The sequence below is a fragment of the Aspergillus japonicus genome, assembly GCF_003184785.1.
Source record: "Aspergillus japonicus CBS 114.51 unplaced genomic scaffold BO86scaffold_39, whole genome shotgun sequence".
In the NCBI taxonomy this organism is placed as follows: Eukaryota; Fungi; Ascomycota; class Eurotiomycetes; order Eurotiales; family Aspergillaceae; genus Aspergillus; species Aspergillus japonicus.
Window position 1 is genome coordinate 81,024 of NW_020291676.1, and position 23,662 is coordinate 104,685.

General features: G+C 56.5%; 8 protein-coding genes across 8 annotated transcripts; 2 read left to right on the forward strand and 6 right to left on the reverse strand.

The window, feature by feature from the left end:
- Nucleotides 1–658: 658 nt before the first annotated feature.
- BO86DRAFT_457446 (NAD(P)/FAD-dependent oxidoreductase) lies at nucleotides 659–2,124 on the reverse strand. The gene has a single exon (XM_025677225.1). The coding sequence runs from the start codon at nucleotides 2,005–2,007 to the stop codon at nucleotides 802–804; it is 1,206 nt and encodes a 401-aa protein (XP_025525875.1). The 5' UTR covers nucleotides 2,008–2,124; the 3' UTR covers nucleotides 659–801.
- A 202-nt stretch (nucleotides 2,125–2,326) lies between these two features.
- On the reverse strand, nucleotides 2,327–4,110 carry isn1 (IMP 5'-nucleotidase ISN1). Its single transcript, XM_025669110.1, has 3 exons — nucleotides 3,054–4,110; nucleotides 2,659–2,798; nucleotides 2,327–2,603 (listed from the first exon to the last, which is right to left on the reverse strand). Exons 1-3 carry the CDS (start codon nucleotides 4,066–4,068, stop codon nucleotides 2,511–2,513), a joined length of 1,248 nt encoding a protein of 415 aa, XP_025525876.1. The 5' UTR covers nucleotides 4,069–4,110; the 3' UTR covers nucleotides 2,327–2,510.
- A 618-nt stretch (nucleotides 4,111–4,728) lies between these two features.
- Nucleotides 4,729–8,492, reverse strand: BO86DRAFT_401271 (sensor histidine kinase/response regulator; the record flags this gene model as incomplete). The annotated part of the gene is made up of 7 exons (XM_025673764.1): nucleotides 4,729–4,940; nucleotides 5,013–5,127; nucleotides 5,185–5,455; nucleotides 5,506–6,519; nucleotides 6,567–7,286; nucleotides 7,338–8,369; nucleotides 8,473–8,492. The coding sequence occupies 7 exons, from the start codon at nucleotides 8,490–8,492 to the stop codon at nucleotides 4,729–4,731; spliced, it is 3,384 nt and encodes a 1,127-aa protein (XP_025525877.1).
- Nucleotides 8,493–10,171: 1,679 nt separating this feature from the next.
- BO86DRAFT_135320 (Zn(II)2Cys6 transcription factor) lies at nucleotides 10,172–13,249 on the reverse strand. Its single transcript, XM_025666136.1, has 5 exons — nucleotides 11,810–13,249; nucleotides 11,578–11,753; nucleotides 11,221–11,519; nucleotides 10,957–11,171; nucleotides 10,172–10,902 (listed from the first exon to the last, which is right to left on the reverse strand). The coding sequence occupies exons 1-5, from the start codon at nucleotides 12,812–12,814 to the stop codon at nucleotides 10,354–10,356; spliced, it is 2,244 nt and encodes a 747-aa protein (XP_025525878.1). The 5' UTR covers nucleotides 12,815–13,249; the 3' UTR covers nucleotides 10,172–10,353.
- A 1,268-nt stretch (nucleotides 13,250–14,517) lies between these two features.
- Nucleotides 14,518–16,089, forward strand: BO86DRAFT_380808 (putative MFS transporter; the record flags this gene model as incomplete). Its single annotated transcript, XM_025670739.1, has 2 exons — nucleotides 14,518–14,740; nucleotides 14,798–16,089. 2 exons carry the CDS (start codon nucleotides 14,518–14,520, stop codon nucleotides 16,087–16,089), a joined length of 1,515 nt encoding a protein of 504 aa, XP_025525879.1.
- Nucleotides 16,090–16,284: 195 nt separating this feature from the next.
- BO86DRAFT_342282 (MFS transporter) lies at nucleotides 16,285–18,737 on the reverse strand. Its single transcript, XM_025669111.1, has 4 exons — nucleotides 17,997–18,737; nucleotides 17,567–17,932; nucleotides 16,557–17,510; nucleotides 16,285–16,482 (listed from the first exon to the last, which is right to left on the reverse strand). Exons 1-4 carry the CDS (start codon nucleotides 18,336–18,338, stop codon nucleotides 16,429–16,431), a joined length of 1,716 nt encoding a protein of 571 aa, XP_025525880.1. The 5' UTR covers nucleotides 18,339–18,737; the 3' UTR covers nucleotides 16,285–16,428.
- A 591-nt stretch (nucleotides 18,738–19,328) lies between these two features.
- On the forward strand, nucleotides 19,329–21,686 carry BO86DRAFT_135540 (putative MFS quinate transporter). Its single transcript, XM_025666137.1, has 4 exons — nucleotides 19,329–19,834; nucleotides 19,890–20,079; nucleotides 20,129–20,257; nucleotides 20,312–21,686. The coding sequence occupies exons 1-4, from the start codon at nucleotides 19,560–19,562 to the stop codon at nucleotides 21,389–21,391; spliced, it is 1,674 nt and encodes a 557-aa protein (XP_025525881.1). The 5' UTR covers nucleotides 19,329–19,559; the 3' UTR covers nucleotides 21,392–21,686.
- A 250-nt stretch (nucleotides 21,687–21,936) lies between these two features.
- BO86DRAFT_317211 (acetyl-CoA acetyltransferase) lies at nucleotides 21,937–23,505 on the reverse strand (the record flags this gene model as incomplete). The annotated part of the gene is made up of 3 exons (XM_025668159.1): nucleotides 21,937–22,137; nucleotides 22,212–23,165; nucleotides 23,395–23,505. 3 exons carry the CDS (start codon nucleotides 23,503–23,505, stop codon nucleotides 21,937–21,939), a joined length of 1,266 nt encoding a protein of 421 aa, XP_025525882.1.
- Nucleotides 23,506–23,662: the final 157 nt, after the last annotated feature.

Consider the following 23,662-nt stretch of genomic DNA (forward strand, 5'->3'; position numbering starts at 1 on the left):
CAACTTCCCAGTAACACTCACTCTAATATATGCCTAGTATAAACACGTTCCGGGGGAGAACCCCCGGACCCCCCTTCTTTTCAGCTCCCCAGTAACACTCAACCCCAATGTATACCCAGAGTAAGGCCCCCGGACCCCCTTCTTTTCAGCTTCCCAGTATCGCTCACATTCAACCCTAAACCATATAAAATAGGCTTCCCTGAGTGACATTCAAGCCTAAACCAGAATATATATTCTTCTAGCATTACTCAACCACAGGAGATAGTAAAGAACCAAAGAACCATACAGAAATATACGTAATTACCGCAAAATACCCCCAATACCACCCCCATGATCTAAACCAAGCATAAACCAAAGAACAGAAATATCAAGAAATTATAGTCAGAGAAACCCCCGACCCCCTTAGTCAGTATGATACTTGTAAAAGACAAACACAGAGAGATATCTGGATAAGTACCGGGGGAGACCCCCGGACCCCCCTCCTACATCAGATCAAACATCCACTCTCGAATGTACCAAATGGTCATTAAGCATTACCCCAACATATATAACCCCCCTCTTTAGTATCCCCCTCTTTAGTTCAACCAAGCATAAAACCCCTAGAAAGAGAGATACACATAGAATGTACCGGGGGAGACCCCCGGGCCCCCCTTCTTAAGTAAATTATCATTAACCCATATATAGATAGATATAAAAGTTACGGGGGGAGACCCCCCGTACCCCCCCTCATCAGTTCACTAAGCATTATTTCCCTCAAAGACAAATAGAGAGAAGTACCGGGGGAGACCCCCGGACCCCCCTCTAGGAGTAGACCAAGCTCTTAGCTTTGGCAATAAAAAAGTCCCGCCCCTTAACCAACCGCACCAACCAAACAAACGGCACCCACCCAAACCACAACTCGCCGGTCCCCCCGGCCGCCCCAATAGGCACAACCATCATCGCCCTGCCCGGGGCAAACCGCTTCCTCTTGCCGGCAGCAGCACCACCACCACCAATCTCCACGACCAGATTATGCGCCACAATACCAGCCTGCTCGCCGGCCCGCTGGGCCAACCGCGCAGGATACGAGGTGATATCCCCGGCCGCATAGACATTTTCCACGCCGCGCACGCGCAGCTCCTCATCCACATTGACCCACCCCTTCTCATCGAGGACGCCCGCCGGGAGATACGAGGTGTTAGGGAGCACCCCGGTCGTCGGGATATACACGTCCGTGGACAGAGTCTCCCCGTTGTCCAATCTCACCACCCCTTCCTCCGGGGAGTAGCCGACGACCTTCCGGCGCGTGATCACATACACCCCCTTGCTCGCGAGCTGCGTCTCCGCCGACCGGCTCGCGCCCTCCGTTGACCCAGGGAGGACCCGCGCAGCCGCCGAGATCAGCGTGATGGACGGTTTATGCGGCAGGTCCGCGAGTTCGCCCGCCGTCTCGAGGCCGATCGGGCCGGCGCCGCCGATGACGATCCGCTTCGCTTGGCTGATGCGGCTTTGCGCTGTGGCGATCAAGTCCCCGAGGGAGGTGGGGGGAGGGCTGGGGGAAGTGGAAGGAGGAGGGGGCTTGAACGGATACAGCACCGCGTGGCCCCCGCTCTCGGTTGGGGTGGCAATCGACGACGGCGTGGTGCTCCCCGTCGCGAGGACGAGGTGATCGTATCCGTACTCTATCGTCCGCGCAGCAGGTCCGTCGGCTTCGGATGCAGGGGCGGACAGCGCTACGCTCACCGTCTTCGCCGGAAAGTCCACAGCCCTCGCGGCGCCGTGCACGAACTCGAATTCCTCTTTGGGATACCCCGAAAACCCCGGCTCAATCGGGATGAGGTACTGCTCCGCGCGGAAGGCGGCGGGCTTGGTGAGGATGCGCGGGGCGGCGATCATCCAGAAGAAGTCGCGCGAGGGGTTGACGAGGATGACCTTTGTTTTGTTGCTGCTGCTGGTGTTGTTTTTGAGGAGGGCGTGCGCGATGGGCAGGCCGGCGACGGAGGCGCCGAGGATGAGGACGGTTGGCATTTCTCTTCGGTTTGTTTGGTGGTATTTTGAAGGTGGGGATGGGGGTGGAATAGGTGGTTGGTAGATTGGAGATGAGTTCAGGTACGGGACGGATGTCGGTGGATTTATACCCGTTCCACAGGTTGATACTCTTAGAGTGTGCCTGTACAACTGGGGTGTAGACGACGACTTTGCGTGCTGACGCGCTTGTGTGGGCCCACTTTGCTGCAGATCGCAGACCGACATTACCACTACCACTGCCAGGGTCTACTAGGCAGCATGACTGGTACGTGTGTACATGCATCAGATTAGTGATAAGCACGGCACCGCTTGGAAATTCCCGCTCGGCAACGGCGTTGATTATAAAGCATCGCTCACAGACAAAGTCACGCTGATAAATCACAACAAAGAATCAGACTCCTGCTGCGGGCAATACGAGCAGTCCTTGCAGCTCCCATGAGCCCAGGAGCATAACCCAAGCCATTTGTTGCCCGACAAGCAACAACACACAGATTCCTACGTAATCACTGAACCTCCGACAGCCCTTCAAGCTCATCGAGGAGCTGCACCGTCTCCGCCGGACTCGCGATCCACGCCGTAGTCGACGCCAGCCTCGCCTGCATTCTGTCAGGCTCACTATTTTCACACAGACGCAGACAGGGGCAGACTCACCTTGAAATCATTGGCGCCCGCCGACAGGAACTGGTCGCCCACGTGCAGCGTGCGCGCGGGCTCGATGCCGCCGAAGTACTTCTGGCACGCCCGCACACCCCAGGACTTGTCGCCGATGTCCACGAATACGTCGTTGCCGCCTGACAAAACCGTTAGCACTGTCCAATCATCAAGAAAGCAGAAGACTCGGCTGTGAAATGTTTGCTATGATTGAGCTTTGCTGGGGAGTTGAAAGAAAGGGGGGTCCGGGGGTTCTCCCCCGGGACGTGTTTACTCCCGGACTCAGGATTGAGTGTTACTGGGAAGTTGAAAGAAAAGGGGGGTCCGGGGGTTCCCCCCCGGGAAGCCTTGCCATGGGACTTGGGGCCGAGTGAAACAGGGGGAGGGGGAGCTACCGTTGAAAGCGCAGAACGGCAGCCGCGAGCCGACCGACGACCGCTCGACGGTGTTCTGCACGACGAGCACGGTCTCCTCGAGCTGCTCGCGGGTGATCTTGCTGCGGTCGAGGGGGTAGACGCCGACGGCGCGGTCCTTGCGGAGCACGGCGACGGGCAGGCTGAGGTTGGCGGCGCAGGCGCGGAGCGAGGACTCGGCGATGTCCAGCAACTCGGTGATGTCGCCCTCCTGCCAGGAGCGCATGTCCTCGAGCACCCACTCGGAGCGGGGCACGTAGACGAGGCGGTGCGGGGAGGCGTGGTCGTAGCGGAAGAGGAAGTTGCTCTCGCCGCCCATGACGACGAGGCCGGCGCGCTGGGGGTCGGTCAGGCTGGGGGAGGCGTGCATGGCATCGAGCAGGCCGCGCAGCCGCTCGTAGTACTTGGCGGCCTCGGTGTAGCCGGCGGCGGTGACGATGCCGACCTTGCGGCCGGCCAGGAGGAGGCGGGTGATGCGCGCGATGACCGGGTTGTCGTCGGTCAGGCAGGCGCCGTCGTCGTAGAGGGTCACGTCGCCGTCGAAGGTGACCAGGTCGACGCCGGTGGTGCGGGCCAGGCCGAACAGCTGGGCCGAGTTGAGGATCAGCCGCACGTCGTTGAAGGAGGGCGCCACGAAGCGCCGCCGGCTGATGAACCGCTGCCGGTCCTGGTAGTTGAAGGCGTCCTCCAGGAACAGCGGCGTGAAGAACGAGCCCACCGTCGGCACCAGCAGCTTGAGCTTCGACTTGCCGGGCGCCTCCTGCGCCTGGTGCGTGATGTGGTCGCGGATCAGCTTCTCCACGTCGCGGAAGATCTCCGCATACCGTTGGTGGGTGTCGGCGGCGACCGCGATCAGGTTCTCGCTGTGCTCCTGGTAGACGGCGGTGGGCTGTGAATGCAGGACGAATGGTACTGCTAGCAGGCCTTTGATCCACTCGATCAGTTGGTCCCGTCGGTGGGACTTGAGGGCATATTCAACACGGTAGCGGGTGGTCATGGTGGGTTGGGTGGTTGGGTGGTTGGGTGGGAGGGACTGTTGCGGGCTGGGTTCCCCGCTTGAGATGGGGTGCAGGTGCAGTCAATTGGTTCCAGATGATTGTCAGATCGGAGGACTGTGGATGTAATATGTATTGACGGGGGTCAAGGAAGATAAGCAAGCAAAGATGATGGAGAAGCAAGGAGGCAGACAGACGAAGGTAGGACAACAGACGACAGTTGACTAAGTATACAGAACTCGCTCCTTGTCGGAGGTCGCCGCCGCTAACCGTGATTGGACCGGCGGTGAAGTCATCTGACCTCCACTGTTATCGGCACAGCTGGGTCACATGACTGCTACTCGTGACTAACCGGTCTGGCCAGGTCGATGCAGTTGTTAAGACTGTACCGGTATCATACCGGGGCTATAAGGACTTTCTTTGTTGTATCTTGCCAGTAGGGACAAACACCAAGTAATAACGTTGACTGCATAGAGATACCTCAACTCCTACCACCCAAGCAAGCCACCAATGCGTCTAGTTTATACATCTAAATCCCCGCAGGAATCAAAAAGCAAACCTGAAGTATCCTCCACCGCAACACCAACACCGAAACATGGGTTCTATAAATGATGATCCCTCACTTTTCATCCGCCCCGAAGCTCCCTCCCCCGTAAATTCAATCATGCAATGTTCATTATTCGTTTCAAGTCGTGAAGCGACAGGGGTTTGACCAGATAGTCGTCGATCCCCGCCGCAAAGGCCTGCTGCTGCATCTCGCTCGACGCCACCCCGGTGACCGCCATAATGGCCGTGCGCGGGCGCGAGTTCTCCTCCTCGAATTCCCGCATCTTGCTGGAGGATTCGATACCGTCCATCACGGGCATGGAGATGTCTGGTTCTCAGCCGTTAGTGATTATCTTGCTGAAGAGCATGGAAAGCGCATGGGAACGGGTGACAGGCATACCCATAAGGATGTAGTCGAAGTGTTTCGTCGACGCTTTGAATTTTTCCAAGGCGATAAGGCCATCCGTGGCAGTCTCATAGCTGCAGCCAATTTTGCGCATGAAGGTGGTCAAGACCTAGAGCTGTTAGCGCATGGACCTAGAAAACAACCAAACAGCAGCCTGTAGACACACCTTGACATTGATATCATTGTCGTCGACGATCAGCACGTGAGGGTCATTTTGTCTCGATTTCCGTGACATGTCCGGCGCGAACTCGGACACATTCTCCCGCACCACCGGAGGCGACTCCGATCCCTTGGCCAGAGCGAACGCATCCGACAGGCTGCGTCCGCGCTGAGCACCGGAGAACGGGCCAATGATATAATCCTGCTCCGCCAAAGGGGCTTGCAGGCGAGCTTCGTTGACTCGTTGCAAGGCCTGGACGATCTTCCGCGGACCGATACTGTTCTTCTCTCAGCATGAGACTGTGCCTGGTTACGGGATGATACTTACGGCTGCGGGATGTAGATCACATCGGAACCCTCGAGAGTGAGGTCTGGCGGAATGGAAACACCCTGTTCCCCTATAACAATGACCGTGTTGAACTTCAGTCGAGTCCCGCCTTTCTCATGAAGCGCCTTCAGCGCGGACTCCTCGATGACACCAATGTCGCCGGATGCTTTGTCGACCGAGTCGGCAAATGACAGCATCCATCCCGGTTGACTCAACAGCACATTGCTCAACGCGCTCCGAAGAGCCAATTTGCGCTTCGCCTCCGGCCGCAGAAGTCCGTCCGGGGCTTGTCTCAAGTCTGCATAGGCATTCAATCCGACCAACGAAACCCGCGTAATCGAGCTCGGAAAGGGCTCAGACGGCGCGAAAGTCTCCGCCACAAAGTCCAGAGGCACATAAACGTCGAACTGCGTTCCGACGCCGACAGTGCTTTTGACTTCCACCTCTCCCCCCAGATAGGTCACCACCTGATTCACCACGCTCAAGCCCAATCCCACCCCTTCGGTCAAAATATTCTCCTGTGCAAACGGGGTGAACAGCTGATGCTCCAGAAATTCAGGCGAGATTCCGCTTCCAGTATCCTTCACAGAAAAGTGCGCGAAGACCTTCTTGGATCCTGCAGCTCGATGCACCTTCTTCGCCAAGGAGATCTCGATGTATCCCGACCGAGTGAACTTGAAAGCATTGCCCAAAATGTTCATGACAATCCGGCGCCAGCCACCTGATAACGACTGGATGTTCCACGAGCCGAGATCCTCGATCTGAATAATGACCGACAGGTCATCGGGGTTGTTAGTCTTGGTAGCTCCACTCGTCATAGACGTGCCAGTCTGCAAATACCGTCCCGCAATCTTGGAAGCATTGATGAGAGAGCGATGGCCGACATACAAAGAGTCAGCCACGTCCTCGATGAGTATGTCCAGATCGAAATCGGTCTTCAAGTTGTCGAGTGCACTTCCATTGGCTCCCTTCTTGTGCGCAAGGGTCAGGTTGTTGATCTTGGTGAAGTCAAGCCTTGAAAAAATCAGTCGAGTGGTGGGAGCTCATGTAGCTGAACTTACAGATGGTTCACAGTATCCAACAATGTCAAACCGCAAGTCTCAATCATGGTAACCATGTCCTGCTGAGCGGACTCGAGCCCCGTCGACTGCAGAAGCTCCGTGCTTGTAAGCATGCCGTGCAATGGCGACCGCAATTCATGGCTGACCGAGGAGAGCAGATCCGACTTGGATTTCTCGGTCGCCGTCCAGTCAAGCTGACAATACTTGCAGATCACAGAGTCACCAAATACTTTCAAGAAGTGCAGATCGTCCTGGTCGAACAATCGCTCACCGTCACAGGTCCATATCAGGGTCCCAGCGAGCCAGCGCGATTTGTTCCAGTTCCATAAAGGCAGAAAGATGAAGGACCGCGCTTCGGGATATGTTTGTGCCAGCCGAGTCTCGACCGACTGACGCAACGTCACGTCGCTCTCCTTCCGGGATTGACTGTTGCGTCGATTGAGCAGATTCGGTGGTGAAAGGGTGGTTGACTGTGGAGGGTTGAAAATCTCCCCGTAAGGGCAAGCGTTGAAAAGATCATGGAACAAGCCCTCGGTCAATGCTGGTCGAAGCGAGCTGGCGGTGCTCTCGTTCACCCGGTCGGATGTGGCAAGGCCCAGAGTCTCGCATGACCGTTCGGCCCATTGTCCATGAGAGGAGAGACTTGGCGAGCGACTGGACATCCCCAAGTCACTGTCCCTGGAAAGCATGTCCCAGTCACCTACGCTAGCAGTGGAGCTACTGTGTCCAGGTTAGGTAGCTAGTTTACGGATCGAGGACTTTACGCCTTACCTGCGGGAGTTAGTCCGGGATGCATCTACAAAGATGACCCCATCCAACTCCATGCTTTCTTGTAGCAGAGCACTGGCCCGAGTGAACAGCTGTGAGGTTTTCTCCGAGGTGGCGGTATATTCCGGGACAATCACCAGCTTGTTCGTGTCGTCCGACCTTTTTCTAGGAGTCTGCGACTGTTCCCAAGGCGAGGCTGCCTTGGGGGTACTTGAGGGTCGACGCTGAAAGAAGGACGACTCCTGAGCATTGTCCCGCTGTCTACCCGAAGACGGCGAGATTTGACGGGTAGCCGTGGACGAGACGGACAGACGAGCAATGTCTGGCACATCCAGCGATCGAGGAGAAATCCTGTTTGATGCGATGCTCTTCCGCCGGCTGCTCCAATTGACGTTTTGTGCGCTAGCCTGGCCTTGAGAAAATGCCGTAAGCCCCGTAAGCAAACGGTCGGCCTGGAGGTGGCGACGCGCAGTCCGGACGTTTTCCAGGTGGTTTGCTACCGAATCGGAGATCTCGCGAAGACCCGCCAATTCCGACTCGCCAAAAGACGGCCGGGCCTGAATATCTACAGCACCATATGTACCAATGACTTCTCCGGATGAGCTGCATACCGGAACCTCCGCATAAAACCTGGCACGGGGGTGCTGTTGGATGAAAGCGTGTGATTCGGTGTCGGTCAGCACGGAAATGTCCTGGATAATGTTGTATGCGTCCTTGGACGGATGATGGGAATGAGATATTTCCTCCTTGTCAAAGCGTAGACCTAGTGTCGTGAGTCCCAGAACCGACACCTCGTTGTCCCTGAGAACCGATAACCCTGCTTCCGCGATGATATGCGTCTGCCCGTTTTCGAATGACGCCACAAACGCACCTTTGCAGCTCAGTTGGAATACACCGAGCCGAGAAAGAGCGGTCAGGGTTGGGTCTGGAGGGGAACAAGGCTTCGATAAGCCGTCTGGCTCGTCGGCTGGCGACGGTGTCGACAGCGGCTGCGGCAGGCCATCCGTGCGGTCTATAGCCTGGAAGCTGAATACCCTGCGCAAGAGTCCAACTGGTTAGTCGATTGTCCAGTGTGGTAGGATGAATTATAGCAAAAGGCCGGCTGGGGCCGTCAGATAGCAGCAAGAAGAGATCATACTTGGTCTGATCTGGAGCCATCGCGGGCAGAGCTAGAACGCCGCTATTCGCAATAGCTGAAGGCCAGAGTCTTTATGGCATCGCAAGTGAGGATACGAGCTCATCCGATAACCCCGGTGGGAAGAAAGACGATGAGGAAGAATGACAGGGCACAGCGAAGAGGTTCAGCTATATCGTTGAGTGTGCAAGGGCCGAGATTGCCGCGCAGCTTTGAAGGTCAAATAAAGTTGAGAAATTGGCCACCGTCGGAGCTGAACAGGAAAGCCCCCGAGCCAAGTGGGCTTAGAAGTGGAGTCGGTGCGGAAATGGGTCTAGGCCGTCCAGCGTCTCCGCTCATAGGGTCGCAGCTTGGGTAAGGGGATCATCGACGGCCCCAAATAACTCGGTGCGTTGGCTTTCTACCTGGTCGATTCCCGGGAACGACCGTTGGTGATCCACGGTTCGATCATGACGACTCTGAGCGCATGATCCGGCCGAAAAGCTTCCTGTGGGGGGGAGAATTTCGGCTCCGAAGTATCCCCTGCGAGGCGAGGCGAGGCGAGGCGGCAGGATAAGGATAAGGGTAAGGATATCTATCGATCGGAGAAACCTAGCGAGATGCTTGGGAGGAATTCTTTCCCGAGGCAGCGGGTTTCGGGGATCGGGGAGGGAGGGCGGACCGTTGCTGGGGCATCGTGGAGATTGCGCGAGAGAGTAGGTTGTGGTGGGATCGTTAGATGGATGGATGGACGGATGTAACTGTGTTCACGAGAAGCATGATGCGAGGAAAAAAGAAACTTAGCGAGAACTCCACACTAGAGTTGTGCACGATGTGAGGTGGCCGGAAAAGGCAAAGAGGGAAGAAAACTGGAGGAGAGAAAAAGTGGGAAGTGGGAAGAAGAATGAGGAGTAGAAAAGGGCGATCTCGCGGCTTCAATCCCGATTCCCGCCCGTGCCGGCCTGGCCTGGCCTGGCCTGGTTGCCTTCAATTCTTTCTCATTTTCCTGCCTGAGGCAACCAATTATTGATTATCTACTCATGATTATGTTATGTTATTATTCATGGTCATGATTCACGATTTGAAATCAATCATGATGGTAGATACTCGCAGGTATTGCACTATTGCAACAGGACGTATATCTAAGGTTCTAGATCCTAACTAGCAGCTCACCACCGCAACGAACTACTAGTGGGAAAGTACTTTTACCCATCAAGGCTAGACCAACATCTAACTATAGAAATGGACAGTACTCCGTATCTAGAAGCTCTGTACTCCGTTGACCGTAGCGACAGGTTCGGAAAGTGAGCTATCATCGTGCTGATGAGACAGCTGCATGTTCCGCTGTCTGCACGTCCAAAAACCACCTTTCTAGCCGCACATGTGGGGGAAAGAAGGAAGAAGAAGTTGGCAGACCAGTAATCCATCCCACATATCGATCGGTAGTATCCAATTCCTTCCCCAGGGAGGGAGGAACTGTCCTCCGGCACGGATGGGAAACCTGAAACCCACCACACCCGTACCCGCGATTGATGTATCATCGCCGGGTACCAGCGCTAGGCCGATCTACCGGCTCAAATCAAGGAAATGGTTCGAATCCATTGCCATGCATCGAGCTCGGTGTCAGTCTGTATCCAGTCTTGGCTACTAAGGCCCAGGGGTGATACTGTGATAGTCCGTACTATCGAGCATGCCATTAGTCCAGATCTCCAACCGCTCACCAGCCAAATGAACCATTCCAAATCATGAGTATCGAAGGATCAACTAGTTTTGCCTATTTTGTCTTCCGCCGATATGCACTGTACCCGTAGCAGTACACTTCTAGGTAGGCCCCAGCGCAGTGTGCCTGGCCTTGCATGTCCCAACCGCAGAAGGAGAGTGTTCGATTATGCGCCAGGCCCTGTGTCAAAACGCCATCGGGTCTAAATTTGCATTGATGGAAAAGAAAGCTTCCAGATCCATCGTGGAGAAATCAAAGTCCCAGCCCATGTCGGATTGGGTGAAATCGAGAAGATCATCTCCACTGCCTACGCTGCCGCTGGGTATGCGTATGCCGTCCTGTAACAAGTTTCCTTGGAGATCAGACAGCATGGGGAGGGTCCCTACTACCGCCGGATCCCCGGGTGCAGTCACTGCCATGAGGCTCTGCCCTTGGTGGGAGGCGGAAGTCGGATGGCGCTGGGGGTGGAAGGGCGGGGTGTGTTCATAATCATACATTTGGCTTTTGGTCGTCTCCGGTGCTACCCACTCGTACGAGGGATGGATCTTCCGTAGAACAGTCTGAATGGCGGTAATGGAGCTCTTGATCGGATCCCCGGGCCGCATCATTGACATCCCTTGCACGGCAGCGTGTATCCAGGGCAGATGTGTGGCCGCAAGGTTCTCTCCGTGCATGAGGTCGTACATGAGCGCAAAAGATGAGTTGCCTAGGAAGTAACCATGATACCGCAGTTCCTAAGAAGTCATCAGCCCTCGGATGCTCAAATACACCTTCAAAGAACAACATACTCTGACAAGTTCATTGCATGCCGATGCTTCGCAAAGATGATGAATGGTCCTGCATGCAGCGCTCAGGGCTTGGGTGCAGGCGTCATTGAGCCACGAGGGGATTTCAGTCGCACGTTTCGTACTCGCAACGCATGATGACCGTTTCATATCCTGATGCCACCGTCCGCGAAATATCAGAAATGGTCGAAAGGTGAGAAGGATGGTGTGATAATACACTGTGGCAATCAGCAACTCAGTCAACGATGCTGGTTCCCTGTCTCTTACGAGTGGTCGCAATGATCTGTCGCACTCCCAAGCTCCCTGGCTGGGCACATTTGTCCAGCCCAAAGCCCAGTGCCTGTCTCATCAAGCCGTCGAATCCGCGGAGCTCGTCGATGATTGATCTGGCAATCTTCCACATTTGCAGCAAGGACTCGTGGCGGCGACCGTACATCTCAGACGCTGATCGAGCAACGATCTTGCCAAGGCTGATGAGAACCTGGAGGAAAGAATCCTCCGGAAGGGCGATACTGACATCCTTCAATGAGAGAGAGCTTGGTCGTCCAAGATGAAAGCACGTCCAGCTGTGCATCAAATCAGCGGTGGGCAAAACACAGTACATAATAGTGGCTAGTCTCATACATTTCATAGAAGCAGAGGGACCAGAACGTCGCACGTCGTTCTTCGGTGCTCTCGGCGGCGTCTTCACCCGCGCTTGGGGCTTCCTTGTGCAACCCAGCTGAGATAGCCTTTCGGGTGGCTGTGCCCATGAGCAGGAATGTTGAGTTGGGCCTGCCCTGTTCGCTTTGGTAGTGAGCGTGCTAGCAGGAGAGGTCAGTGACGTCGCCTCGCAACGGTCCCGAAGACTACTTATCATGATGATCGCCAGTTGGATGGTCTGTAAGTTCACGACATCGTCAAGTGAATGCATGGATAGCTTGACGCGGTCGTACAGCGTATCGCCCCAACTGTGATGCTGGGTGGCTAGTGCTCCAATCGCCATGGCTACAAGCAGGATTGACTGGGTTACTTTATCGGGACGAACCTCCGGCCCTTGGCCGTACATCTGATCCAGCTGATAATAGAACTCTTCCTTGGGCCACATCGGGGCCAGGTTGTATAAGGTAGCCAAGAACCGTTCGAGAAAGCACTTGGCGAGCTCATAGGGCAAGAACAGCAGCTGAGAATCCAAGCTCGCGAGGGTCTTGTTTGCCTCATGGGCATCAGTGGGTGTGCCGAAGAAGATCCGGCGGAAGCTGAACATGTCCAAGCCAGCCCCGGCTTCTTCGACCTCACCCTGGGGGCGATCGACCTCGGCTGGTTGGCTCTTCGCCACCAAGCCTCTGTAGACCTCGTGCATGAGGGCAAAGTGCGAGGTAGAGCCATAGTACAGTTGGACCTTGCAGGAGGGCGATGTCATGTGAGTGGCTGAGACGCTATTGTTGAAATTTAGACTGACAGATGGGTTCCGCCGACGTGGTTGGGCATGGGCTTGGGCTTGGTGGTGTGACGGGCCGGGAGACAGCTGCCGCGCAGCACTGCCTTCGTCGGGCCGGGTAGTGGTGGTGGCCCCATTAGACCCAGATCTGTCAGTGTCGAGCCTCTCTTGATATTGATATCTCTTCTTCCGCTGGCGGATCACATCGCGATAGACGCACGGGGTGCCCCGCAGCTGGCAGGTTTTGCAGGGGTTGACTCCGTTGCATTTGATCTTCCGCTTCCTGCACTCTTGACACGCCTTGGCGATCCGCCAACCCGTTGAGTGAGCTGGGGACTCGGCGTCAGCCATCTGCACTGGGCAATTTGGGCTGGTTAACTCGGTTGTGTCTCGGATCTGATGATCGATCTTGAAGATGGAAGAATCATCATGATGCGTCATTCATTGGGAGGCAGTTCGGAGGATCGGATATAGATCACGTGAATTGATCCGTTATTCCGCGCCAGATCCGTCCTAGCCTGAGAGACGGATTCGACCAACCAGTTTCTACAGATTGACTACAATCGCTTCTTTCGATGTTTGTGAGAAGGGAGTTAGTTCCATTCTATCCATCTTTTTGAGCTGCAATGGCAATGATGTCTGCGACGTTTCGAAGGACATCGGCTAAAATAAAAAAAAGAGAGATAACGAGGGTTGGCTCCCGGGGAAATATATGTTCAGGTCGATAGCCAAGTTGAAAAGGAATGAGCATGTCGCTGGTGCGTTCACATATGATCGAGTTACATGGATCTTAGACTATTTCTCTTCATCGAAGGACGCTGACTCTAGTTAATCTCACCAGACCTGTCAAGTAATACTGCCAGTGTATGTCTTCAAAGCCGGGGTTGAGCAAAAGCATAGCAAAAGTATAGCGAGGGAAGGAGAAATCGAGGCATCGCATTTCCTGTACATCAGAAATCCCGATCAAAGGGGAAATCTCAACGATCTGGACCGTGCTAGCTTGACTTTCTCAAGCTGGAGGAAATCTGTCCAACGCCACGGCGGAGCGACTGGATGGCATCGCGGAGAGTTTCTTGGCAACGCCACTGGGCTCCAAAGACAACTCCCCTCTCCCTTTGTCCGGGGAAGGGGGCAAGATCCATAAAGCGTTTGAGCCATTGTCAGTGGCGAGAATCTCGGATATTCCGACTAGCCTCAAGTCGTCGTCGTCGTTGGCTTCAATATTCTCCGCTGGTTGGGATATGTCACGCTGCCAAGATTCAACCACGAACTCTCCGGGTGTATCTGTCATCGATTCCTCTTTGACTCGTCCATGGCGACATTCCATGTCCAAAACGACGTGCACCGGCAGATCTGCACCTTGATCTCCTCCGTGGGAATACCGTATGCCTCGGCTAGTTCACCCAAGGAGACTGCAGAGACTTTCCGATCCTGTATCAAACCTTTCGCCAAGGGAGTGTTCCCACGGACAAAACAACTCCTGTCAGGTCTTGGCCAGTCCGGGGTTGCGGGGTTGGGCAAAACGCGGGGAAAGCTGCCACCTGCTTCCTTCTCCTCGTCTCGGGTCGCCTCTCGTCGTCTTCCTCGTCGGCTAACTGTCTGTGCTGCACTGATGCGAACCTTGATTATCTCCCCGGCTCATTGATTGGCTTTCAAGGGGTGGTTCCAATCTGTCCAGCCGTGATGACCGGGGGGGAGTCACACGGTTGGGAGTCCCTGGACACGTGGAACGGCCCTTCACTGGATGGGCGCGAGAGAGACTTCTTGGGCCCTCGTAAAGAGATGCTTGGCAAAAAGCCACGATAAGAACCGCTCATACTAGCCGATGCCCGTCATAACCATAACCATGACGCGGACATCCCGACCATATTCTATCGTGTCAAGGTGCGAATTGCAAAGTCTGGACCGCTTGTTGATATTGCCGTTGGAATTGCCGTTGACAAGAAGCGAGCAGCAGCAGAAGAGCTATAAAGTTGTGGGCTGGGACAGTTGGTTGTGGTTGCACTGGTGCAGGAATCTCCGCACTTTCCTCCCGCCTCCCCTCCATCTTCCTCTTCCTCTTCCTCTTCCTCCTCTTCCTCATCTTCCTCAATCACATGCTCCAGAACCCCGTGACTTGAACGATGCAGAAAGATAAAGATACAATGGCCTCCGAGAAAGGCATCTCGCATCACCAAGAAGACGTCTTCACTCAAGATGCATCCAAAGCCGCTGGTCAAGGCCTCGCAGCCACCGACCAGTATGGACGGGCGTTGATCGAATTCGATCCAGCCGCAGAGCGCCGCCTGCGCCGCAAGATTGACCTGTTCATCCTCCCCACCGTCTCGCTCATCTACCTGTTCTGTTTCATCGATCGAGCCAACATTGGTAAGCATGACACCAACAGGTTACAATGCGCGTGCCTCTAACCGCCCTCCGTCATAGGAAATGCCAAATTGGCCGGTCTCGAGAAAGACCTAGGCTTCACCGGCTACGACTACAACATCGTCCTCTCCGTCTTCTACGTCTCCTACATCCTCTTCGAGATCCCCTCCAACATCGCCTGCAAGTTGATCGGCCCGGGCTGGTTCCTCCCCGCGGTGACCGTCGCCTTTGGCATCTGTTCGCTGGGCACCGCGTTCGTCCAGAACAAGCAGAGCGCCGCCGGGGTGCGCTTTCTCCTCGGAATCTTCGAAGCCGGCATGCTGCCGGGCATCGCCTACTACCTCTCGCGCTGGTACCGGCGCAAGGAGCTGGCCTTCTACCTGTCGCTGTACATCGTGATGGCTCCGCTGGCGGGGGCGTTCGGCGGGCTGCTGGCCTCGGCGATCCTCAAGATCGACCACTTCGGCAGCCTGCACACGTGGCGCATGATCTTCGCCATCGAAGGCATCATCACGATCGGGCTGGGGCTCCTCGCCTTCGTGACGCTAACGGACCGGCCCGAGACCGCACGCTGGCTCACGCAGGAACAGAAAGACCTCGCCATCGCGCGGATCAAGTCCGAGCGCGTCGCGACGACCGAGGTGCTCGACAAGATGGACAAGGCTAAGATGATGCGGGGGATCTTCAGCCCGGCGACGCTGACCACGGCGTTCATCTTCCTGCTCAACAACGTCACCGTGCAAGGCTTGGCCTTCTTCGCCCCGACCATCGTGCGCACCATCTACCCGACCAGCAGCGTCGTCTCGCAGCAGCTGCACACGGTGCCGCCGTACATCGTGGGCGCCTTCTTCACGGTGCTCTTCCCCTTCCTGAGCTGGCGCTTCGACCGGCGCCTGCCCTTCTTCGTCCTCGCCCCGCCGCTCACCATCACCGGCTACATCATGTTCCTGGCCAGCGCCAACCCGCAGGTCCGCTACGGCGCCACCTTCCTCATCGCCGCCGGCGCCTTCAGCTTCGGCGCCCTCTGCAACGCCCACGTTTCCAATAATGTTGTCTCCGACACCGCCCGCTCCGCCGCCATCGGCACCAACGTCATGTTCGGCAACGTCGGCGGCCTCGTCTCCACCTGGTCCTTCCTCCCCTCCGACGCCCCGGACTACCACATCGGCAACGGCCTCAACCTGGCCACCGCCTCCATGACCCTGATTTTGGGGGCGTTGATGTGGATGTGGATGCGCTGGGACAACCGCCGCCGCGAGCAGGTCGATATCGATCGCGCGCTGGCCGATCTCTCGCAGGAGCAGATCCAGGATCTGGACTGGCGCAATCCCGCCTTCAAGTGGAAGATGTAAACGTCTCTCTGGGAGTGTTGTTCGGAGCTGGCTGGGTGGCTCATAGGTGTTCCGGTTGGGTGTATGGGTGTTTCGGAGCGCAAGCGTTTGCGGCGTTTATTATGTATTGATGTTTGTCTATTGATTAAGTATTTTATTCTTGTCGTGGAACTTGAATACTATTATCGCGTGTATATATATGATAATTATATAAATGTGCTAAATCTATTACTATTTTGAAGATGTGCATATCTTACAAGCTGTGGCAATTCCGCAAACCATGTACAACGTACCATCCCCTACCGCTAGTCTATAGGCATCTACTGCCGCTATTACTCGCAAAAGACACCGCCTCAGAATCTAGATATCCTTCCTCGCATACCGACTATGTTTCTTCCTTAGCGTCTCTCCATACTAGACAATGTAGCATCAGCATCACAACCAAGAAAATATCAATCACCAGGGCGGAAGGAGCGGGGAAAGCTCACCTTCATCAACACGAACGGAATCGGGATGAAGACAATCGACAAGAACGCCAGGGTGGAGCTGGCCCAATCGACGCCCAGATTCTTATACATGGCCGACGCGAACAGCGGGAACCCCGCGCCGAACGCGGAGCGGAACAGGTCGTTGCCCGCCAGGACGGACGCGGCGTACGCGGGGTACGCGTCGGGCAGGTAATTCAAGACCGGGTTGAAGAGAAGGAAGGCGCCGAGGCCGAAGAACCCGGAGCCGACGATGGGCATGATCCAGTGGATGTCGGGGCGGGCGCTCCAGCCGAACCAGAACAGACAGACGGGGATGCAGCAGCCGCCGACGATGGCGGGCGGGAGGCGGGCCTCCGGGGCGATGTTGCCGTTCTCGTCGAACTGGGGCTCCAGGTATCGGTGCATCCACCAGTAGTACGGCGGCAGGACGAGGAGGACGCCCACGAGGATGCCGATGAAGGCGAGGCCCTCTTGGCCCAGGTTGAAGCCGTAGATCTCCTCGAAGACGATGGAGAAGGACTCGAACCAGACGTACAGCAGGCCGTAGATCAGGGCGATGTACAGGTTGAGGAGGAAGACCATCGGCTCCAGGAAGTTCAGGGTGAGGGGGCGCACGAGCGTGATCATCACCAGCTCGCGGCCCATCAGGCCCTCGCTTTCGATCTCGGGCTCGCATTTCAGGTTCTCGCGGCCCGTGAGTCTGCGGAGGCGACGCGCTCGGCGGTAAAGAATGTTGGCCGACGAGGTCTCGGGCAGGAGGAAGATGAGCATCACCAGCGAAAAGCCTGATAGCCACATCAGTTCCCAAATGGTCCAGGTCCAGCCCTTGGCTTGCGCGGCGAATCCTCCGACTAAGGGTCCGATGACGGGGCCGCAGACGGCGCTGATGCCCCAGATGCCGATCGCGTAGGCGCGTTTCGCGGGGCGGAACATGTCGGAAATGGTCGCGCCACCCTGATGGAAGTTAGTGTTTGTCGACGATTTCTCGATTCTCAGGGAAGAAAACTTACGGTGGCTAGGGCGGGAGAACCGAAGAAGCCCGTCAGAAACCGAAACGCCAGCAATGTCCCCAGGTTTTTGGCGAGCGCGGTGGGCACCTGGAGGCACACGAAGATGATGAGGGTGGCGATATAGACCGGGTTGCGTCCAATCTGGGGCACCTCGCTCATCGGCGACCAGATCAACGGACCCAGTCCGTATCCCGCAACGAAGAGCGTCAGCCCCAACGTGGCAGCAACTTGGCTGATCTGGAACTCTTTGGTGACCGTCACAATTCCTGGAGTAAAGATAGAGCTCCCGATGTAGACGCTGAAGGTTAGGAGGCAGATCTCGAACGTAACAAAGACTTTCTTCCACAAGGGCCAGTTCTGAGGATTCTGGACCAGAATTAGGTTGGTATGTGTGCAACAGGTGTGGGCATGTGAACGGAGGCGCACATACCTCTTGATCATTCTCGTCCCACCAGTCGATGACATTGACGTCTTTGCCTTTCTCGGGGTTGATTCGTACGCCCGTCAAGCCTTGGAAATTGTGACCGCTGTGTTCCCATGCCGTCGAGGGGATTCGAGACAGGTGTTCACGGGGAGAGTGGTGCTCTTCGTCGGGGACATTGATGGCTGAGTCGACTCGACCTTCGTGAGCCATCTGGCCTGACTTCTCCAGGCTGATGTATCGCTTCCATAGTTCCGGATCTCGTTCTTCAGCGTATCGAAAGCAGCGATTTCTGGTGAGAAGGCGAATGGCATGGCCAAAGACCGAGTCTTGGATGAGAGTAGCGGCCATTGCGCAGGTCGGGCGATCGATCAGGATAATCCAGAGACCCTGAAGATCGCTCCACCTGGACCCTTTGGCCGGGTCATTTTATAACAGATTCAAGTTCCATGACGATGATGATGATTATGATGATGGTGGTGGTGATGGTGGAGACTTGGAATGCGAATCATGGCTGGTGAAGAGAGGCCGGATTGAGGATGCGGATGATGTAATGGGAGGATGATGCACCAGTGATGGCACATGTTTGTCTGGTTTGTTGGTTTGACTGGCTGTTTGTTTGGTTTGGATCCTCATCTGTTTGAAGGTAATCAGTGATGATGTTGTCCATCTGGACAATTCACCGCATCTTGTCTTACAGTTACACTGTTCTTTAAACTCAGTCAAGGCGCCCACCACCCACCACCCACCACCCACTGACTCCGGCGGTGGAAAACATCTTTGTTCGATCGGTCAGAATTCACCCGCACATCTCTTTGATGAGGGACCACTCAACTAACCCTAAACAGAGCAATGCATTGCTGATCGCTACTCCGTACCACGAGGTGACATTAAGACTAGGTCAACCTTTAGTCTAGTGAGCTGCCCACATTAACGCATTCCATCTCGCGTGACCCGCCCCCCAGTCCCACGCTTTCCCCATAATTTCCCCGGTCAAGGCGGGTCTTCCCCGGGTTTGTGGGTTTGTGCCGTCCCATACACCCTCATTTGCTCGGAATTCGTGCGCGGAAGTTGACCGAACCTCCCTCAGCCAAGCCAGCGCATGCCATTTCCCCGCCTCTCGAGGGATGCAGCCCTCTCCATCCGGGGAAAAAGACCTCGCAGCGGCCCCACGGTCCCTTTGCCAGAACGTGGGGGAGTCTGTGTCCGCCAGTCAAACAGGGCGTTCCAGTGTTTTCTCATTGATAAGCTCCTCGTGAAAACTCGGACGGTCGACAGGGGACATGCCGGATTACACGCTCGGCAACCTGCGTTTCCTCCTCTAGCCCATGCATTCACCGACGCAAGTTGGTCAGACGATCATGATGATTGGTGCCTCTCATTCACAAACTTCTCGCTCATTCCGATGCACCCCACACTACTGTGGTTGGTGTGGTACAGGCTCATCGCTTGCTCGGGGTGCATCCGCTTTTTGACCTTTTATAAACCGCAACGTGACGCACTCCAGATGCATTCCCATCATACCTTTCTACTCAAGCAGTACTATAGTTGATTGTGCCTCTTTGCCCTACTATGGCTGGCTCCAAGAAACCGGTCAATATCTTCCGTCTGAGGAACCTCGGCGACCCGAAGGAGATCTTCAATTGGAAGCTATGGTTCGCCGTTCTCTCCTTTGGCCTGATGGGCGCAGCTCGCGGAGTGGACGAGGGGTTGATCTCGGGCGCTTTCAACTCCGCAGACTTCAAACGTACCATCCATTACAGCTCCTATAGCGCGGTCGAACAGACCAATATCAAAGCGAATGTGTCCGCTATGGTGCAGATTGGGTCGGTCGGTGGTGCTCTTTTGTAAGTCTTCTGGCCCTCACGGGTTGGTTCATCGCTTATATATGATGCTACCCAGTGCTTTCCTCGTTTGTGACCGAATTGGACGGATCTGGGCTACTCGTCAACTGTGCGTCTTATGGATCATCGGCATCGCCATCTTCATGGGAGCCAACGGTAACCTGGGTGCGATCTATGCCGGTCGGTTTGTGGCCGGGTTGGGAGTAGGACAAACGGTCGTGGTTGGACCCGTTTACCTGGCTGAGATTGTGAGTGAGGCCCAGAACATGGATTGCGAACCCAACTAACCCGTTGGAGGCGCCTGCATCTATCCGAGGCTTGTGTACCTGTGTCTTTACCGGATTCGTCTATCTCGGCATTGTGCTCGCCTACTTCACAAACTACGGCTGCCAAGTGAATCTCGGAGACAACACCCACAAGCGATGGGTATGTCACCACGTTCTCTTTCCATTACCGCGAAGCTAATTTAACTGGCCACAGGAAATCCCCACCAGTTTGCACATCATCTTCGCCGGCCTGATCATCATCCTCTCGTTCCTCCAATACGAATCCCCCCGATTCCTGATCAAGAAAGGAAACCCCGAACAAGCCCTGCGTAACCTCGCGCGCATCCGCAACCTCCCACAAGACCACGAGTATGTCGTGCGAGAGATCACCGCCATTCAGCAAGCCCACCAGGCTGAGCTGGAAGCCACCCTGGGCGCCGGCTGGCTTGGCGTCCTCAAAGAGGCCTTCCTCATCCCGAGCAACCTGTACCGCCTGTACCTGGCCGCCATGGCGCAGCTTCTGTCGCAGTGGTCCGGCGCCGGCTCGATCACGCTGTACGCACCGGATCTCTTCAAGCTCCTCGGCATCACGGGCTCCAACGAATCGCTCCTCGTGACCGCCGTCTTCGGCATCGTCAAACTGGTCGCAGCCATCATCTGCGCGCTCTTCCTCGTCGACGTGATCGGTCGCAAACGCGCCCTCCTGCTCGGCATCACCCTCCAGGGCATCGCGATGGTCTACATCGCGGCCTTCCTGACGGACGTCCCGCAAATGGGCATCGACGACGCCTTCGTGCTCCCCGACTCGAAGAAGGGCATCAGCCGCGGCGCCATCGCGATGATCTACATCTCGGGCGTCGGCTGGGCCCTGGGCTGGAACTCGATGCAGTACCTCCTGACGGCCGAGCTGTTCCCGCTGCGCATCCGCGCCCTGGCCACCTCGGCCGCCATGACCCTGCACTTCGTCAATCAGTACGGCAACTCGCGCGCCGTGCCCAACATGCTGCTCGGCACCGGCGACGGCGGCATCACCCCCAAGGGGACTTTCTGGTTCTTCGCTGCGGTGACCGTGCTGGGTGGCGGGTGGGTGTGGTTCAGCGTGCCCGAGACGGCGGGACGGAGTCTGGAGAGTATGGATCGCTTGTTCGAGCTGCCGTGGTACAAGATCGGGCGGTATGGGAACCGCGATGCCGAGCAGCGGGATCTCGTGGTCAGTGAGAAGCAGGAGCATGCGGAGGAGCATTTTGGGACGGCGACGCATGCGGAGCGCGCGGATGTTGCGGCCAAGGTGTGAGTTCGTTGGTAGGTATGGGAGGTGGTGTTGCGGTACGGTGGTGGTCTTTCGGCTGATACCGAATTCTGGATGTGTCTATTGGGTCATTGCGGGCTTATTTGGACTGCATCCTCCAGTGGCTGTCCCTGGATACTGGTGCTTGGAGCGGGGTTGGATAATACGCCGGTTGGTCATCTTCGTAGGCTTGTTGCAATCTAAGATATCAGTACTGCGCATACCAGACAAAATGCAACACAGCTACCTGTGCGTGAGAACCAATCCTTCGCAGAGCTCCACATCTACACCGCGGGCCCCTTTCCTTACTTTCTATAACCCAGTACCCAGTGCAGCAAACTACATCCATCCCCTACATTTCTCACGCGACGCTAAAAATACTCCCAGGCTTTATCACCCCCTAGCAGAGTATAAACGCAGCGTAGCTGAGCCTCGTAGCGCCCAACGCCCATATCTACGCCAACATCAGCCGCTCTTCCTGTCCAAAAATCCCATATCCGAAAAAGTCCAATCCGGACCATGCATTGCAATCTGTACCTAGACCGACAAAACTAATCCACCCTCTCGACGCGCTGCACCACCATCGCCGTCGCCGCACCGCCGCCATTACAGATAGCCGCGACGCCGTACTCGCCCGGCTGCAACTGGTGCAGCAGGGTCACGAGGATGCGCGAGCCCGAGCTGCCGAGCGCATGGCCCAGCGAGATGGCGCCGCCGAGGGGATTGACGCGCGCGTTCTCCAGCCCGAGAATCTAGTGTCGCTCACGTTAGCACGATGCCCTCTTGCGCGCCAGATAGCGCACCGTAGACGCAAACGCAAACATACCTTCTCATTCGCCTTGATCACCGCCGCGAACGCCTCGTTAAACTCCCACACCGCGACCTGCTCCTTGGTGATCCCGGCCCGCCGCAACGCAATGGGCACGGCCTTGGCCGGCGCGACCGGAAAGTCCACGGGATCGACCGCCGCATCCGCCGCCGCGACCACCCGCGCCAACACGGGGTTGCTCCCGTCCCCGGCATACTGCCTGGCCAAGTCCCTCGACGCGAGCACCAGCGCCGACGCGCCGTCGTTCATGGTACTCGCGTTCCCGGCGGTGACGGTGCCCGACCCGTCGCGGAGGAAGGCGGGCTTCAGCGCGCGCAGCTTGTCGGCGCGCAGACTCTCGAACCCCTCGTCCGTGCCCACGACCGTCTCCTTGCCCTTCTTGTCCCGCACCGTCACGGGCACCACCTCCGCCGCGAACTTCCCCGTCCGCCACGCCGCCTGCGCGCGCTCGTAGCTGCGGATCGCGTAGTCGTCCTGCGCCTCCCGGCTGACCCCGTGCTTCTTGGCCGTCGTCTCCGCGCAGATCCCCATGTGGATCTGGTTGTACACGTCCCACAGCCCATCCTTGATCAGCCCGTCCTCCAGCTTGATGTCCCCGAAAGGTGGGAGCTGCGCGCTCCGCGGCAGGTAGTACGGCACCCGCGACATGTTCTCCATCCCGCCGGCGATCTGCGCGCGGGAGAGTCCGAGCTGGATGTTCTGGGCGGCCAGGGCGACGGCTTTGAGGCCCGAGGCGCAGACTTTGTTGATCGTTGTGCAGTCGAGGGACGGCGGGAGGTCGGCGAAGATGGCTGCCTGCCGGGCGGGGGATTGCCCGACGTTCGCGGAGAGGACGTTGCCCATGTACAGGTCTGTGATTTCGGATACTGGGACCTTGGATTTGGTGATTGCGGCGCGGATGGCGGTTGCGCCGAGGTGCGGGGCTGAGACGGTGGCGAAGGGGCCGTTGAACTGTTGCGTTGGTGTGGTTAGTGGTGGTGGAGGAGGTAAGAAGGGGGGGATTGTTGGAAGAAAAGGGGGGGTTTGGGGGGTTCTCCCCCCATGTGCCTGGGTTGGGGGATGGGGTAGGTGGGGTGGTGATGGTAAAGAGGGGGGTATGGGGGTCTCCCCCATGTTCGTATGGTGACTGTGATATTGGGTTGTATGGGCAATATGTTCACGGAGTCAAGAATGAGCTCACCTTGGCAGTCGGCGTGCGAGCTGCACTCAGGATGTAGGCTTCTTCAATCTGAGATGGCCGGGTGGTGTGGAACGCGCGCTGGAACGGAGGGCGTGCGGGGAGGGCCCGCATCACTCGAGTGGTGCGCTGCATGATGGGAGGGGTGGGCAGTTCAATTTACAGGCGAGGAAGGGAAGGTGTTCTGATAGTAGTATTATGATTGATTGATGTAGGAGAGGTATTAAAGTGAGGGTAAGTGCAAGTGTAAGTGCAAGTGCAAGTAAGTCAA